Source organism: Chiloscyllium plagiosum, chromosome 5 (assembly GCF_004010195.1).
Source record: "Chiloscyllium plagiosum isolate BGI_BamShark_2017 chromosome 5, ASM401019v2, whole genome shotgun sequence".
NCBI lineage: Eukaryota > Metazoa > Chordata > Chondrichthyes > Orectolobiformes > Hemiscylliidae > Chiloscyllium > Chiloscyllium plagiosum.
The window spans coordinates 52445729-52465054 of NC_057714.1; the positions used below are offsets into that span (position 1 = coordinate 52445729).

At 39.1% G+C, this 19326-nt stretch overlaps 1 protein-coding gene across 8 annotated transcripts in view; it reads left to right on the forward strand.

Annotated features, from left to right (window-relative positions):
* ikzf1 (IKAROS family zinc finger 1 (Ikaros)) overlaps positions 1–19326 on the forward strand; it is a 93410-nt gene that overhangs the window by 60094 nt on the left and 13990 nt on the right. For 6 of the 8 annotated variants that reach the window (XM_043690107.1, XM_043690102.1, XM_043690100.1 and 3 more), the window contains exons 4-6: positions 9385–9645; positions 10241–10408; positions 14547–14672. In XM_043690107.1, coding sequence (XP_043546042.1) covers positions 9385–9645; positions 10241–10408; positions 14547–14672 — 555 coding nt within the window. The remainder of the gene's footprint in view (positions 1–9384; positions 9646–10240; positions 10409–14546; positions 14673–19326) is intronic. The other 2 variants (XM_043690103.1, XM_043690104.1) reach the window with 1 other exon arrangement.

Genomic DNA, 19326 nt, shown 5'->3' on the forward strand with positions numbered 1-19326 from the left:
TTAACCCTGTATTCCGCCTTCTTATTTGTCTTTCCAAAATGGACAACCTCACTTGGCAGGGTTGAACTCCATCTGCCACTCCTCAGCCCAGCTCTGCATCGTATCTAAGTCCCTTTGCAGCCGACAACAGCCCTCCTCACTATCCACAACTCCACCAATCTTCATATCGTCTGCAAATTTATTGACCCACCCTTTGACTCCCTCATCCAAGTCATTAATAAAAATTACAAACAGCAGAGGACCCAGAACTGATCCCTGCGGAACTCCACTTGTAACTGGGCTCCAGGCTGAATATTTACCATCTACCACCACTCTCTGACTTCGACCGGTTAGCCAGTTTTCTATCCAATTGGCCACCTCTGTGTGAAAAAGTCGCCTCTTAGGTCCCTTTAAATCTTTCCCCTCTGATCTTAAACCTCTGCCCTCTAGTTTTGGACTTCCCTAAACTGGGGAAAAGACCTTAACTATTCACCCTTATTTGGAGTGGAATTCCCCGCGTAGATATTTCTTCTATTATGTTACTGAGGAATAAATAGACAGATACCAGCTAATCATTACAAACCTCTGACCTCTAAAGGTCAGGCACAAACATAACTGTTTTACAAGCCTTTGATTCTTGTTAAGCAAAATGATATTGTAACCTCTTTATAAAACCAAAAAGGAAATGGTCTGTTTAATATTATTGTACCATGTGAGGCCATTTCCTCCCCAACACGCAATGTGCAGCTGTGAAAATATGATAGAGTTGTAAAATTAATTGATTAATGTATTTAAGCAGTAGACAGAAGTTTTCAGTTCTCAATATTATTATTCAAGTGAAATCACAATCATAAATTACTACGGTTGGGTGAAAATCATCAAGACTTTTGTTTCCTGAGGTCCCAGTTCACATTGTTATATTTGCCCCTGAGATGAGCTTCCAACCATATTCCATGCTATCATTGACTATTTCCATGTACCTTATGTTGCCCTACTATACCTTGCCTCAATTCAACTGCTCCTCAAACACTCATTGATGCCTTTGTCATCTCTAGACTTGGAGAGAGTGAGGACTGCAGATGCTGGAGAGTCAGAGTCAAAAAGTGTGGCTCTGGAAAAGCACAGCAGGTCCGAGGAGCAGGAGAGTCTATGTTTCAGGCATAAGCTGTTCATCTCTAGACTTGTCTTGTTTAATGCATTTTTGGCTGCCTTCCCATATTTCATATCCTGAAAACGTGAGATCTTCCAAAGTACCGTGACCTATCTCCTCAATTATATCCAAGTCTTGTTCGGCCATTTGAACAAACAAACAAGGAACAAGTAGGTTGATCAGCCCTTTGAGCTGATTCAATAAAATCATGGACCACAATTCCACATTTCTTCTTATCTTGGGTAATTTTTCATCCCTTTGGTAATCAAGAAACGATCTATGTTTGCTTTAAAAATATTTAAAGATTCTCCACCCACTGCCTTTTGAGGAAGGGAATTCCAAAAACACTCAACCCTCTGAGAGAAAAAAATGTTTCCTCATCTCTGTTTAAAGTTGCACACCCACTCCCCACTTATTTTTAAACCATAACCATTAGTTCTAGATAATACCACAAGAAGAATCATCCTTTCAACATCCATGAGATCGAGACCTCTCAGGATCTTGTGTTTCAATGATGTTACCTCTGAATCTTCTAAACTTTAGAAGATAAAGCCTAACCTGTCCAGCTTTTCCTCAGAAGGCAACACACTCATTCCAGTTATTAGTCTAGTATACAGTCGCTGAACTGCTTCTAATGCTGTAACATCCTTCAGAAAGAAGTGACCAGGACTGTACACACTATTCCAAATGCAGCCTCTCCAGTGCCTTGTACTATTGAAACATAACCTCCCTACTCTTGCTTTTAATTCTCTTCACAATAAATCGTAACATTCTATTAACTTTCCTGTTTACTTGATGTACCTACATACTAATGTTCTGTGATTCATGCAAGTGGACACCCAGATCTCTCCATATCTCAAAGCTAAACAACATCTCACTGTTTAGTTAATATGCTTCTTTATTTATTCTTTCTGTTTCACACTTTCCCAAGTTATGCTGCATTTGCCAGATCTTTGCCCAAACATCTAACTTATTTATATCCCTTTGTACGGCCCTTATGTCATCTTCACAATTCACTTTCCTACCTATGTTTGTGTCATCTGCAAATTTAACTACCATAGCTTTGATGCCTTCATCTCAAATCAGACAGGAGAAGCATTATCCATACATCCAGTCTGTCCAGCCCTGTCAGAATTCTATATATTTTGAAGAGATTCATTCTCATTCATCTAAACTATAGAGAATACAGGCATAGTTATTTTTTAAGCTTTAGCCATATGGCGTTATTTGAGGAACTTTATTGTAAGAATTGATTCCTTGATAAATATTGCAACATGTCCTCTTTTGCATATCCCCAATCTTACCTAATGATTCAATACCCTGGAATATTGAGCTGCCAGACCTACATTAACCATGTCTCTATGATAGCAATGATATTACATCCCTATTTGTTAGTCAGCACTGTCAATGCATTTCCCTTATTTGCAAGACCACTTACATTAGAATAAATGCCATTGAGCTCCATTCTGGCTTAACTTGACTATATTTGCGCAGCCATTCAGATTGACCTGATTATTCTTCTGTACTATACTTCCACTTCACCCCCACACCCCTGCCAAAATATTTTAAACCCCCACCAACTGCAATTACAAACATCCCCGCAAGAATATTGGTCCAATTGACTTCGGGTGTAACCTATAAGACTTGTACATGTCTCACCTTCCACAAAACCAGACCCAATAATTCAGCAATCTAAAGCCCTCCATTCTGCTGCAACTCCTTAGCCACGTAGTCATCTATTTTCTCCACCTATCCTTACAATCACTGGCACATCACACCAGGAATAACAAAGAGATTACAACTTTAACGTTTTGCTTTTAACCTGCTGCCTTGCTCCTTCAATTCTTGATGCAGGACCACCTCCTCTTTCTACGTATTCTGCTAATCTCAAGGTGAACAACAATCTCTGCCCCATGTAGGTGAGCCACTTGTAGTGCCATGGACCTGACTTCTTTTGCATTCCCCTGAGAAACCATTTCCTCAAGTTGCATCAAAATGGATTATCTGTTAGAGAGAGAGAAAGAGAGAGAGAGAGAGAGAGAGAGACCCAGGGAACTCCTTGCCTTATGGTTTACTGGGAATCGTCCAATCCCTTTCTGCCTGTTCACTGTTTACCTGCCGTATGATTGCCTGACTGTACAAACATACCAATAAGATCTCAGCCTTATGAATGCTCCACAGTGCCTCCAGCTGTTACTCCAGGTCAGAATCACAGTTTCCAATTGCTGTTCCTTGGGACACCTTCTGCACATGGGGTCACCCTGGACACAGACAAGGGCTTGACTTCGTACATCATAGAAGAGGAGCTTTCTGGTCAAACTGAACTGCCATAATGTAGCCTTAAATTATTCCCTGTATATTTACAAAGACCAACAGCAATTGCTAAACAACCAATCCACTCAGGACTTCCCTGTAATGTCACTCTTGGATTTTTTTTCAAACTTGGTCCAGATGTCAATTGGGTGCCACAATATTGAGCTGTTTCTGCCCCTTGACTGCAGATGAAATTTAGGCCCCAAGTCAATGTGGATCTTTTGCCCTTCTCTGGACTGGTTACATCCGGTTCCAATTCTGTTCAGGTGTTCATCTTCTGACTAGGACCCAAGGGCACAGCCGCAGAGTGAAGGGGATGACCCTTTTGGACTGAGGTGGTGAGGAATTTCTTCAGCCAGAGGGTGCTTATCTGTGGAACGCATTGCTGCAGCAGGCTGTGGAGGCCACATCATTGAGTCTATTTAAGATAGAGATAGATAGGTTCTTGATTGGTAAGGTATCAAGGGTTATGAGGAGAAGGCAGGAGAATGAGCAGAATAACCTCATTCGACTCCTATAGTCTTTCCAACTGCAGGCAAGGTTTTGGGATACCTGATTATGATTACAGTGCTACCTTCAGTAGCCTAAGGCCAAAGTTCTGGAAACTCCTCTCTCAACCTTGCTGCTTTCCCCCTCTCTTTTGTCTTTTAAAATGCACCTTAGAACCTTCCATTTCAGCTAAGCTTTTCATATTTGCCCTATTATCCATCAGTTTGTGGTTCAATGTCCAGTTTTACTTCATACCATTCCAGTGAAACACCTTGTGCTACTCTAATACATTAAAACTGCATTTCAGAATTTCAGCTAAAAGCTCAAAAGTGAAAACTTGGGATAGTTTGCTTAGAATAAGGTTTCATTTAAGATTCTTTGCAGGAAAGATGTTGCCCATTACATCAATGAGGTGAAAAAGAGTTGATTTATATTCTGTTTTACATCAAATTTTAATCATAATTAAATTATATTTGCTTCATTTAAGTCTATGGGCTTAAATTATTCAATCGGACAAGCAATTTTTGTCATATTATCCTTAAACATTGGAAACATGACATAAAGCAGAAGTTACTGTTAGGAAATAATGGATCAGTCAGTAGATAAAATTGTGTAGCAATTAATGTAATAACTGAGTTTAAATTTATGTGATTGGATATGCAAATTGAAGACTGTCAATCTGATGGTAATATTTTAACCAGTAATGGCCAATCTATTAGAATGGCAGGATTAAATAAGATTGAGCACTAAAAATAATGTTGTTCTATCTTCTATGGCTAGTGCTTTCACTAGGACTGTAAATGCTTCCAAAACCAATGATTTTGATAGCTATATTGACTGTTTTCCACTTACCACATTTACAAAGTACCCCATATCATGGTGTAAGTTAGAGCTGCAGAAACCTTGAATGAATTATGAAAAACTATCTTTAAAAGTGCTAGATGTAGTTGCCTGAAAGAGATCCCTTTTTCTCCATCTCAAGTATTCTATTTATATTAAGGTTGACCAGGGTTGATGTAATCTTGTTTAAAGACTAGCTACTAATGCTGTATTTTCAATTATTTTTGATAATGAATTTTTCATTATTAATTAATTTTATTAAGTGCAGCACCAACTGGTCTGGAGTGCACAGGCATTCTGTATCAAAGATAGGCCTAGGGGAATTATTGATAAAATGAGATGCACTCAGTCCTCTTCATGTAGAATATGTGGAGGAACAGAATATATTAGTTGCAGAAGATTACACAATTAGAAGGGCCATAGCTACAATGTGTAGGAGAAATCATTTGTGGCTAATCCTAACTCTTAAAAAGATCCAGAGCTGTTTGATATCACTATTTGAGCTGAAAGTACTGTTACAATTCAACTCAGCCTTCTCCTGGGATCCCTAGCTTCATTGATGTCAGTCGTCAGCCATTTAAAAAGAAATAATTCATTTGTGGGATATGAGAGTTGCTGGCTAGACCAACGTTTATTTCCCATTCCTACTGGGGAAGGTGGTAATGAGCTACCTTCTTGAATTATTGCAATCCATAGGGAATAGACAAATCCTACAGTACTGTTAGGAAGGAAGTTCCAGGATTTTGACTCAATGATTTTGGAGGAACTGCAATATACAATATTGCCAAAGTCAGGAATTATGTGTGGCTTGAAAGGAAATGTTCACTGCTGGTGCCCTTAAGCAGTACAGATCATGAGTTTTGCAGGGAATGTCAGAGTAGCAGTGGCAAGTTATTGCAGTCCATCTTGTAAACGCACAGGCTGCCTCCACTGTACCTGGAGGTGGAAAGAGTAAATGTTGAAAGGTGGACTGGAGGATCTCTCGAATGGCATCAACCTCCTGAAGTGTTGCTGGATCTGCTCTCATACAGTGAAGTGAAAAGAATTCCATCACACTCCAGACTTGTGCCTTGTTGATGGTGAGCAGACAGTGACAGCTCAGATGTGAGATACTTGTCAGAGGATTCCTAGCTCTGCCTGTATTTGTAGCTACACTATTTAACTGGCTGGTTTAATTCAGTCTTTGGTCAGTGATAACCCAAGGATGTTGACAGTGAGGAATACAGCAATTGTAATGACGTGAAGATCAAGAACAAGTGGTTATAGTCTCTTTTTAGGATCGTCATTACCTAGCTTGTGTGGGAGAAGGAGAATGTTACTTTCCACTTATCAGCCCAAGTTGAATTTTGTCCTGATTTGACTGCATATGGACATGGACTGCTTCAGTGTCTGAGGAGTTTTCAGTGGAGCTGAACATTGTGTAATCATCAGTGAACATACCCACTTCTGACCCTTATGATGGAGGGAAGACCATTGATGAAGTAGCTAAAGATGGTTGGGTCCCGGACACTACCCTGACGAACTCCTGAAGAGATGATCTAGAGACAAGATGTTTCATCTTAAACAGCCACAATCCTTTTGTACTGGTATGACACTAACCAGTGGAGTGTTCACCCCATGAATCCTATCTACCCCTTAATGCCACACTCAGTTAAACACTGCCTTGTTATCAAGGGTACCCACTGTCATGTCAGCTCTGGAGTTCAACTCTTCTGTCCATGCTTGGACCAAGGCTGTAATAAGATAAGGAGCTGACAGGTCCTAGCAAAACCTGAACTGAGCATCATTAGATATGTTATTGCTGACTAAGTTCATTGCACTGCCCATCACTTTGCTGATGTTTATGAGTAGACTGATGCTGGATTGGATTTATGCTACCTATTGTGGATAGAATATACCTGGACAATTTTTCACATTGATGGGTGAATGCCACTGGTTCAACTCTGCTGGGACAGTTTGATTAGGGGTGCAGCTAATACTGGAGCACAGATCTTCAGTACAGTTTGCAATATCCAGTGACATTTCTTGATATCATATGAAGAAAATTGTATTGGCTGCAGACTCGTACCTATGATGATGGAGACTTCAGGAGGAGGCTGGGATGGATTATCTACTTAGCAGTTTTGGCTGAGGATGGTTGCAAATCTGGTTGTTAAAAGGGGCCACAGGTCATTGCTGCCGGAATTCCTTTGTAGACTTCTAGACCCAGCCTTCTTTAACTCCTGTATGAATGATCTTCTATCTATTATAAGTTGAGTACTGCGAGTGTTTGGGGATGTTTACTGATGATTGTACATTGTTTAACTACATTCATAACTCATCAGATAGTGAGACAGTTGATACCAACTTGCAGCATGATAATAATCTGGTTAATATTCAGGCTTGGGCTGATGGATAGCAACATTGATTAGAACCGAACACCTTTGGATTCATCATAAACGGGAACTTAACTAGATGAACAATGCAAATATTGTGACTACAAGAGCAGGTCAGAGGTTGGAAATGCAGTGATATATAACTCATGACCTAGTTCTCAAAATCTATCCATCATCTATAAGATACAAATTAGGAGTTTAAAGAAATAGTCTCCACTTGCAAAGCAGCCTACCCCCAAATTAAATGTTCACATTCTCCACCACTGTGGCTGTTCATGAATCATCTACCAGATGCACACAACAATTCACCAGAACTTCTTTAAAAATAATTCCCAAACTAATGACCTGCAGCAACTTGCAGAACAAGAGCAATGAATGCATGAAAACACCAACATCTGCAAGTTCCCCTTCAAACCTCATAACGTCCTGACTTACAGCTGTTCAAAGTCCTGAAACACTGTTCCTAACAATGATGTGGTTCATGCAGTGATTCAAGAAAGTGATTCACCACCACTTCCTTGAGGACAATTAGGGATGGACAATAAAAGCTGACCTTGTCAGCAATGCTCATATCATGTGAAAAATAGAAATACCCTGTTTGTGTAATCAAATGGTTACTCCTTAAAATCATTGAGAAGCTGTCATACCTGATACAGCTTTAAGAAGATAATTCTGCTTCCAGAAGCCTGAATATTATCCAGATTATTATCGGGCTGCAAGTTGGTATCAACTGTTTCCATTTTAGTATCAATGAATTGTCCACAGTCAAAAAAAATTAGAAATTTTTTTCTTTTCATAGGGACATCCTAATGTAACATGAATCAGAAGCTCCTTAAGTGTTTATATTATTTCATCATGTGGTTAACTGCAACTAAATCTTGTACATTCTGGAGTTTGAGCCCACAAATGAGTCTTCTCTGTGATGTATTACATTTTTATCGTTAATTATTCCTGTCCTTTTGCATTATCTAGGAGGTGATAATGTGGCAGAATTTCAACATTTAATTGTTGATGTAAAAATGTATGCTATTATTTTTGCCTTGACATTCCAACTGTATTACTGTCCAGCTAATGAGTGCAGACAGTACTTGTTAATGAAAATGCCACATGTAAGAAAGAATATTAAATTTATACCAACTAATGCTAAACTATTACCAATGCAGGTAGTTTATTTCATTTTCTATCTCAGAATAGATCTTCCAATATTTAAATGCATTGTTTTATTAGTTTATAATTAAGATTGGAATCTATAAAGGAATCCAGAGTGATTACACAATGTCGTAAGTGAATTGTTAATCTGTTCCTGATAATAATGAACAAGAGAGAAAAAGTTCTTAGTTTGGCCTTTAAATCCAGGGGGCTAGAATAAAAGATGGTAGAAGGTATGCTCCAATTGTGCAAAACCTAAGTGAAACTATATCTGGAGTACTGTGAGCAGTTTTGGGCAACACATCTTAGAAAGCCAATGTGAGCCTCAGTGTGCAATATAGATTTTCCACCGTGTTCCCTAACAGTTTAAGTACACAAATATGATCCCTGGAATTTAGAACATTGATGGATGATTTGATTAAATCTTTCAAGAAACTTAAGGGGACTGGTGCTTTTGATGAAGGAAATAATATGAGAGCCTGATTGGGAATTGTATCACGGGGGGACATAGACTAAGGACCTTGCCTGTCAGGAGAAATTTTTAGAAACACTCTTACACCATGAAAGATAGCAGATGTTTGCAATTTCTTATGCAAATAGCTGTTAGCACATGGTCAATTGGTAATTTTCCATCTGCGCTTAATAGTTTTAGATTTGGTCAGTCAAATATATTAAGATTGGCAAAGACAAGTGTGTGGAATTAGGTTACACATCAGCCAAGATCTCACCAAAACAAAAAATTGCTGGAGAACATCAGCAGGTCTATGCAGAGAGAAACACATGCTGCCTGACTCCAGCATTTCCTATTTTTATTTCCAATTTCTAGAATCCACGTTATTTTGCTTTTATTATGATGTCTTCAGTGTTGGAAAGGTTCAATGGACTGAATAGCCTGTTCATGTTCTGTTCTTTATTTAATGTTCAGTTGTTTGACTCACAAAGACCCCATTGCAGTCAGATTCCTCAACATAAAAACTGGTATGTTTCCTCATCCACTTTCCTTCATTGGAAATAAAAGTGATTGTCTTGTCAGTATATTAGTATCGTGACATCAACATTTATTGTATTCTATGTTCTATTTTCTTGCAGCAAATTCTATTAAAATTGAAACTCCGAGTGACGAAGAGAATGGGAGAACCTGTGACACAAATGGTGAAGAGTGCGCTGAAGACTTACGCATGATAGATACTTCTGTGACTAAATTGAACGGACCACACAATGGCCAAGGCAACAAAGCATTTTCTGGAGTTGGTGGCATTCGACTTCCAAATGGCAAGCTGAAGTGTGATATCTGTGGAATAATTTGCATTGGCCCAAATGTCCTCATGGTGCACAAACGTAGCCACACTGGTAAAAACAGGCACCGCTTTTTTCTGTTTTTTACCTTCATCATTTCATTTGGATTTTGTTATGCCACGTTTTTGCATGCCATTTCCATGAAGAAAATCATAACTGGAGTAGTGAAATGCTTCACATTTAAAATGAGAATGTGATGCAGAGATTAAACTGAAAGCCTGAAATGCATTTTTAATAAGTTTTCTTTTTTTTTGTTCATTGCCATTTCTTATTTTTTTTAAAAGAACCACTGAAAAACCACATTAAAAAACCAAAATGCCACAACATTCAAAAATCAAATCTGTTTATTCTGAAACTGCTGATCAGGAAGAGTAGCTGTTAACACACAATGATGCAGGCACTCTATTTAAATGAGGTTGAATCTTCATTGTGATGTGCCATTTTGATTTAAAAAAAAATAGATTTTCAGATCAAATTGACCCAGCCACTGAAGCGTTGAGAAACTGGCAGGTTTAATCTGAATGCCTCATGTTATATCAAACCTACAGCTGGCAGAAATTAGAAAACAGTAACAGAGATACATCTTTTTTCTGAAATTCCACGCTTAATATCCTAGTTTTTTTGCTAACAAATATACTCTGCTTTGCAGGGGAGCGCCCCTTCCAATGCAGTCAGTGTGGTGCATCTTTTACTCAGAAAGGCAATCTACTTCGCCACATTAAGTTGCACTCTGGAGAGAAGCCATTCAAGTGCCATCTTTGCAACTACGCTTGCCGCCGTAGGGATGCACTCACAGGTCATCTACGGACTCATTCTGGTGGGTAATATATTTTGACAATGTGTACTCCATGTTAGTTACCAATTGATCATTAAACATCAGGAACATAAAATATTAACATAAACATCACATTCGTTTTTCCATCATTTGAAGAAGGGATTACTTTCCATTCAAATAGCAGTTAGACAAATACCATATCAACAAGCATCTACTAATGGCAGCACAGTGGCTAGTACTGCTGCCTCACAGCACCAGAAACTCAGGTTCAACTCCAACCTTGAGTGACTGTGTGGAGTTTGCACCTTCCTCCTCCAGGTGCACTAATTCCCTTCCACAGTCCAAAGATGTGCAGGTTAAATGGATTGGCCATGCCAAATTGCTCATAATGTCCAGGGATGTGCAATATGGGTGGGTTAGTCTTGGTAAAAAAAACCCATGTGGGGTTACGGAGATGGGATGTGGGTGATGGGTCTGCGTGGGATGGAAATTGCAGACTTGATGGGCCTAAATAGCCTCTTTCCACACTTTAGGAATTCTATTTCTTTTTTTAAAAATCCATTAGTGATAAGCTTATTCGGTATTTATTGAGTGTGTCTATTAGTTATGTAGTTAGTTTTATTTTGATTCCCTCCAATGTTCTGGTGCCATTCAATTAGATCTGTTGTAGTTCTGCTATTTTAGATTAAATTAGATTACATTACAGTGTGGAAACAGACCCTTCGGCCCAACAAGTCCACACCGACCCGCCAAAGCGCAACCCACCCATACCCCTACATTTACCCCTTACCTAACACCACGGGCAATTTAGCATGGCCAATTCACCTGACCTGCACATCTTTGGACTGTGGGAGGAAACCGGAGCACACCCACGCAGACACGGGGAGAACGTGCAAACTCCATACAGTCAGTCGCCTGAGGCGGGAACTGAACCCAGGTCTCAGGCGCTGTGAGGCAGCAGTGCTAACCACTGTGCCACATACCGCCCCCACATATATAACATGATAAAATCAGGCAGTTCAACAAAAACAACAACCTTGAGCCTAAGAGCTTCCCGATCTTTGTAACTCTGTTCCATAGGCAATTTTGCAGTTACTGAGCAGGTATTTAAAGTGATTTCTGAATATGCATGTTTAATATTAATTTATATTTAAGGTTTCAACCAAGTAGTCATATCAGATCTCTTTATACAGTTCAATGAGCATAAACATAAAGCCCAGTGATTATCTGCATGTTCTAAATCTGGAACTTGAAAGAGAACACTGCTAAATTAAAGTTGCAGATGGAGTACAGGGTCTGAAATATGAAAGATACAAATACAGTAGGTTCCATCATGTAATAAGTTGGAGAATACAGTATTTAATATATAAATGATTGTATTGTGATATTGACAATGGTAAATGATATCAAAGGGTGGTTAGAGGAATACAATCATTTTGTCACCATTCGAGACACTTTGCAGTAGGTTTAGGGGAGGTAGGTATTGAGAATTTGTGAGATGGATATAACCTTTTATATTGTTGTGTTAAGCAGGTAGTACTTGGCAAGGGTTTGACATTTAAGTCAGGAAATATTATGCAGCATGGATTAGGATAGTTTACAGTTGTGAAGTTAAAAGTTTGAATGGTGTGCCTTTGGTTTGGAGAGGCAAAGTGTGTAGTTACAGTAAATGTACAGTTAGAAGATGGACATTAGTAGAGTGGCTTGTTTCCTCAATTACTTCTTCATATGTGGATGAAAGGTGTGTGCTGCTTGCCTCTATAGGACCAGATGTAGCAAGATTGTAAATCGTGACTCCTGCACCCACAATTGTGAGGAAATTCATTTTTAGCCCATCAACTAGTCATTTGCTCCTTATGAAATCTTCCCGTGCTCAGATCAATTATTACATTTTCCTGTAAAACAACAGTAACTTATTTGTAAAACACATTCACTAGATAGAAAATACTTTACAAAGGTGTTGTTTTCCTTTTTAAACAAGTAATGTAGTACCCTGGTTATATGGTACACTTAGACCACTTTGCAATGGTTCAAGACGTATGTGACAGTTCTGTCAATTCTTTCAGATACTGTAAATGTCATTGGCAGTCCATGTTAGTAATCAGTGCTCTGTACACACACATACAAGTCTGCATACATTGAGCTTTACCTTATTCTACTAAACAGCACTATAAGTGAACCAGATAACTACACCCAGTCACTGCACGAGTAGAAATAGCCTACATTTCAGTCAGTGAATTACAGTTGGAATATTGATATCAAATTGCTAAAGGACTTCAGAGTAGTTTTAACTTTGACAGTGTTCTAATTTCAATCAAAATATTTGGTTTCCATTCTGATTTTTCTTAAATGAGTGTAATTAGTGCATTTTTGTAGCCTCTGTGTATTCAATGTCTGCTTCTGGCTAGCCATCAGCAGCTAAATTTCAACAAACTTAGTATAATTTTGTAAGTAGCATCTTTATTACATTCTTGTGAAAACACAGATTAAGTGATGCAGAAAATAGTGGTGGAGTACCAGTGGTAAGCAGATTTACTGTAGGCTGTAAACAGATCAATATTCTTTACTGATGTTATTGAACATAACTTTACCTGGTCTGATCAATTCTTGGTTTTTTTTTAATCTAGCTCATGCTCACAGAAGTGGTTAACAAATTCAAGCATGTAACATAAGAGTTATTTTTGGTAATTCAGTACAATTAATACTGTTGTTTTAGCTTTAAAATATTTAAGTTACAATTCAAGCTTTCAAAAAGTAGTGTTTGTTATGACTATTCTTCATTCTTTCCCATATTTTCTCTGCTTCCAAATCTTATTTGTTTGACATTTTCACCATATTAAGAAATGTTTTAGATTATATTTTCTTCATATTCATGCTTCAGCACTTTTTATACTATTAACAACAGCTTATATTTATGTAGCACATTTAATGTCAGACACCATACCACAGTGCTTTGCAAAATCAAAAACAAATTTGACACCAAGCATGAAAAGGTATTTTAAGTCAGATGGCCAAAAGCTTGATCAGATAGGCTTTTAGAAATATCTGAAAGGTGAAGAGGGAGGAAAAGAGTCCGAGAGGTTTTCAGGGAGGGGATTCCAGACTTTATGACCCTAGACAGCTGAAGATACTTCCACCAATTATGAAGCAGGTAAATTCAAAAATATTTGAGATACCAGAATTAAAGAAACAAAGATATCTCCGTGTTGTGGAGTTGAAGGCAATTGCTGAGATAAGGAGGACTTAAGCTATTGAAGAATCTGAGATACAACTTTGAGAATTTTATGCCCAAGATGATGCATAACAACGGGCTAGTGGAAGTCAGTGAGCACAGAAAGTGGCAGGTGAAATTAGTACGAGAAATTAGAAAGGAATGAACAAGTGTTTCTGTAGCAGATAAACTGGAAATTAGGAAGGGCTATTCAAGTAGAAATAGGCAGCCTTACTAAAGGTATGCATGTGTAATTGAAAGCTAATCTTGGAGCCAATGACACCACATTTGGAAAAAGTGTGGTTCAGGCAGTCACTCGGGAGAGAAATTGAGTTAGTGGCTATGAAACAGAGCAGGGACAGAAGGCAATTCCCTTAGCATCTCATTGACTCTAATCAAATTCATGAAAATGGCAAAAAGCAACTCGTACAAGGGGAAAGATGATGATGATGAGATTTTGTACCAACAGCTCTTTTAACATGTCATCTCTCCTGTCTTCCATCCAATCACAGATCTTCCTAGCTGTGTTTTAGACCACCTTCCTCTGCCTCTGTACTTGCATAAAATCCGTCACATCTCTGAATTTTTCAATTCTAAAAATATCATTGAACTGAAATATTTGCTTTTATTCTGTCCACAGATGCTGCCAGGCCTGCTGAGCATTTCCAGCATTTCTTGCTCCTGTTTCAAATTTCCAGAACTGCTGTGTTTTGTTTTTAAGTGCTGGCTAAATGATAGATAAGGAAGTCTGTATTTATGAAATGATAATTCATCAAGGCAGACCATAGAGTCAATAGATATATATGCAATACTCTGATATGCAGTTTGAGTATGTCTGTTGGTGTAAATATATTATACAAGGCAGATGAAAGTGCATATTCTCATGAAATACAAATAACTTATTAATAACAAATTACAAATGTGAAGCCCATTCAATATTCTTTAAGACCTCTTCCTGTTTGTGTGTAGTTGGAAAGCCTCACAAATGTAGTTATTGTGGGAGAAGCTACAAGCAACGCAGCTCACTCGAAGAACACAAAGAACGTTGCCACAATTACTTACAAACCATGGGACTGCATAGTGGTATTTATTCAGGTAAAAAAAAAACTATTTCATGATTACATAGGATTCCGTAGGCAAGCTGACAGTCCATTCTGCCACTTGTCCCCTGACTCCACATTCTCTGGTGTTATTATTTAATCTATTTATGGGGCACTTCCTCAGAAATCCAGGTACATTTGCTGCATCACTATTGTCCACATTCTTGGTTACGTCTCCAAAAACTAGTCAAGCCGTTAGGCAAGCAGGATTTTCCCTTTTAAAATCCATGCTGACTATTAATTGCTATATTTCCATTTCAGATGTTTTTCTACTCTCTTCTTTAGAAAGGTTTCCAAAACATTTTTTTTCCTATCACGGATGGTAAACTGATTGACTATAATTCCCTGGATGTGTTCTCCTTCTAAATATTGGAATGACATGAACTGCCCTCCAGGGCTCTAACACCACATTTTTTTCTCGAACAAATCATTAAGTATGTGAAGAAATGCTGTGCTGTTTTTTCCCTAGATTCCTTTGAAGTATTTTATCATTTTAAAATACATGGATGTGATCCATTCAGACCTAGAGGTTTTATCCTCTTTACTCTTCTATCCTCGCATGTTTTTCAGTTTATTCAACGTAGCCCCTTTTTTATATTAAGTCTACTTATTTCATTAATGTTTTCATCATTCTACCTCACTGATAAATATCAATATTTCACCATCTCTTGATAATTACTTGTAACTTTTTCCAGGAGGCAAATGTTTGATTTAACAAATGACTAGGTATGGTGATTGTCCCTTAGAGGTGAATAAACCAAGATCAAATGGTGAAGATATCACCTGTCTGAAATGAAGCCAAGCTACTTGTGCTTGTGGAGAATTGCTGATTTTTATGCGTTTTTTCACTATTTTAGCATCATCATAAAAGTATGCAAACTGATCATCAATCCAAACAAACAGGTAGTCTCTAACAATTGGCTCTTGTAGTAGCTTCAAGTATATTTCATGCTCAGTAAATTGAATAATAATAATGTTGAAGAGTGAAAAATTCGATTTCAGTAGATCGTACAGTGATATTAAATCTAGACATTCTGCAAAGCGTGGGTTGAATGTATTTTTTTCCTACTAGACCTGATAAAATGTCAGTAGGATATTTCTGTATCAAATTACTTGTCTCAGTTCCAGAGAATAGGAAAATATCTTGTTAAGACTAGGAGTAATTAAGCTATTGACTGTTATTTGTAGTCTTCCTGCTGGTTGCTGGATTTTGTCTGTCAACGTGATCTATCTCTAATCTCAAGATTCATCATGTTCCTCTCCTCAGTGAACACTGATGCAAAGTAATTATTCAGAATCTCACCCATTCTCTCAGGTTCTAAACACAGCTTTCCCTCATTATCCTTGAGTGGAGCAATCCTTTCTCTAGTCAGAACATTCCTAAGCTCCCACTTCAAGCAAGAATTAGAAGATGGTGAATTTGAAAGACTTTACTTACCCAAATATCGATTTAAGCATGGATTTTTGAAGTATGTTTCCAAGAGCTTGCTTGACTAGGATGTTCACAATCCACTTAGGATGGGAGTATCACTGCATCTGAGGTGGGCCAAGTTGACCAAACGACTATGTACTGACCACTTGCGTAAGAGCAATCATTATTATATAACATAGAACATAGTACAGACCCTTCGGCCCTTGACATTGCGCTGGCCTGTGGAACCAATCTGAAGGAGAAAGTGAGGTCTGCAGATGCTGGAGATCAGAGCTGAAAATGTGTTGCTGGAAAAGCGCAGCAGGTCAGGCAGCATCCAGGGAACAGGAGAATCGACGTTTCGGGCATAAGCCCTTCTTCAGGAATGAGGAAAGTGTGTCCAGCAGGCTAAGATAAAAGGTAGGGAGGAGGGACTTGGGGGAGGGGCGTTGGAAATGCGATAGGTGGAAGGAGGTCAAAGTGAGGGTGATAGGTCAGACTGGGGTTGGGCGGAGAGGTCAGGAAGAAGATTGCAGGTTAGGAAGGCGGTGCTGAGTTCCCCCCACCTTGTCTCAGTCAAATCCATCGAACTCTTTTCTCTAACAAAAACAGCCTCACTTCCCTCAGCCTTTCCTGGTAAGACCTTCACCCCATACCAGGCAATATCCTAGTAAATCTCGTCTGAACTCTTTCCAAAGCCTCCACATCCTTCCTATAATACAGTGACCAGAACTGTACGCAATACTCCAGATGTGACCGCACCAGAGTTTTGTGCAGCTGCAGCATGATCTCATGGTTCTGAAACTCAATCCCTCTCCCAATAAAAACTAACACACCATATGCCTTCTTAACAACCCTATCAACCTGGATGGCAACTTTCAAGGATCTATATACCTGTACACAGAGATCTCATTGTTCATCTACACTACCAAGAGCCATACCATTAGCGCAGTACTCTGCATTCTTGTTACTCCTTCCAAAGTGAATCACCTCACACTTTTCTGCATTTAACCCCATTTGCCCACTCTCAACCCAGCTCTGCAGCTTATCTATGTCTCTCTGTAATCTATAACATCCTTTGTCACTATCCATAACTCTACCAACCTTAGTGTCATCTGCAAATTTATTAACTCATCCTTCTATGTCCTCATCCAGGTCATTTATAAAAATGACAACCAGCAGTGGACCCAAACCAGACCCTTGTGGTATCCCACTAGTAACTGAACTCAAGGATGAATATTCCCCATCAACCACCACTCTGTCTTCTTTCAACTAGCCAATTTCTGATCCAAATCGCTAAATCCCATGCATCCGTATTTTGTGCAATAGCCTACTGAGGGGAACCTTATCAAACACCTTACTGAAATCCATATACACCACACCAACCGCTTTACCCTCATCCACCTGTTTGATCACCTTCTCAAAGAACTCAATAAGGTTTGTGAGGTATGACCTACCCTTCACAAAACCATGTTGACTATCCCTAATCAACTTATTCATTTCTAGATGATTATGAATCCTATCTCTTATAAACCTTTTTCAAAACTTTACGGCATAGACGGGTTGGACTGAAGGATCTGTTTCTGTGCTGTACATCTCTATGACTTTAAGGCTCACAGGTCTATAATTTCGAGGGTTGTCTCTACACCCCTTCTTGAACAAGGGAACAACATTTGCTATTGTGCAGTCTTCTGGCACTATTCCTGAAGACAATGACAACATAAAGATCAAAGCCAAAGGCTTGGCAATCTCATCGCTGGCTTCCCAGAGAATCCTAGGATAAATCCCATCTGGCCCAGGGGACTTACATATTTTTACACTTTCCAGAATTGCTAACACCTCCTCTTTATGCACCTCAATCCCATCTAGTCTAGTAGCCTGTATCTCACTATTCTCCTCGACCACCTTGTCTTTTTGTAGTGTGAATACTGACGAAAAGTATTCATTTAGCTTAGTGCTACCCCTATCTCCTCTGACTCCATGCACAACTTCTCACTACTATACTTAATTGGCCCTAATCTTACTCCAGTCATTTTGTAATTACTGATATACCCATAGAAACCCTTAGGGTGTTCCTTGATCCTATCAGTCAGTGACTTCTCATGTCCCCTCCTGGCTCTTCTTAGCTCTCTCTTTAGGTCTTTCCTGGCTAACTTGTAACTCTCAACCGCCCTAACTGAGCCATCACATCTCATTCTAACATAAGCCGCCTTCTTCCTCTTGAGGAGAGATTCAACTTCCTTAGTAAACCACAGCTCCTGCACTCGACAACTTCTTCCCTGCCTGACTGGTACATAGTCACCAAGGGTCTGCAATAGCTGGTCCTTGAATAAGCTGCACATTTTAACTGTGCCCAACCTCTGCAGTTTCCTTCCCCATCCTACGCATCCTAAATCTTGCCCAATCGCATCGTAATTGCCTTTCCCCCAGCTATAACTCTTGCTTTGTGGTAAATACCTATCCCATTCCATCTCTAAAGTAAGCATAACCGAATTGTGGTCACTATCACCAAAGTGCTCACCTACCTCCAAATCCAACACCTGGCCAGGTTAATTACCCAATACCAAATCTTAATGTGGCCTCGCCCCTTGTTGGACTGTTTACATACTGTGTCAGGAAACCGTTCTGCACATATTGAACAAAAACTGACCCATCTAAGGTACTTGAACTATAGTATTCCCAGTCAATATTTGGAAAGTTAAAGTCCACCATAACAACTACCTTGTCACTCTCACTCCTATCAAGGATCATCTTTGCTATCCTATCCTCTATATCTCTGGAACTATTTAGAGGCCTACAGAAAACTCCCAACAGTGCAACCTCTCCTTTCCTGTTTTTAACCTCAGCCTATACTACCTCAGTAAACAAGTCCTCAAATGTCCATTCTGCAACTGTAATACTGTCCTTGACTAACAGTGCCACACCACCCCCTCTTTTACTATTTTCTCTGTTCTTGTTGAAACATCTAAATCCCGGAACCTGCAATAACCATTCGTATCCCTACCCTATCTGTGTCTCTGATATGGCCACAACATTGAAGTTCCAGGTACTAACCCATGCTGCACGTACACTCACCTTTTTCCAGATGCTCCTGGATTAGCATTGGAAAAAAACACCAAACAATCTAAAGTATAAATTCTTAATTGGAACAGGGCTGACTTTGATGACAGGGGGTGTAACTACAGGAAAATGAAACTAAACATTAACAGGAAAGCGCGTAACAAAGCAATTGATCTTC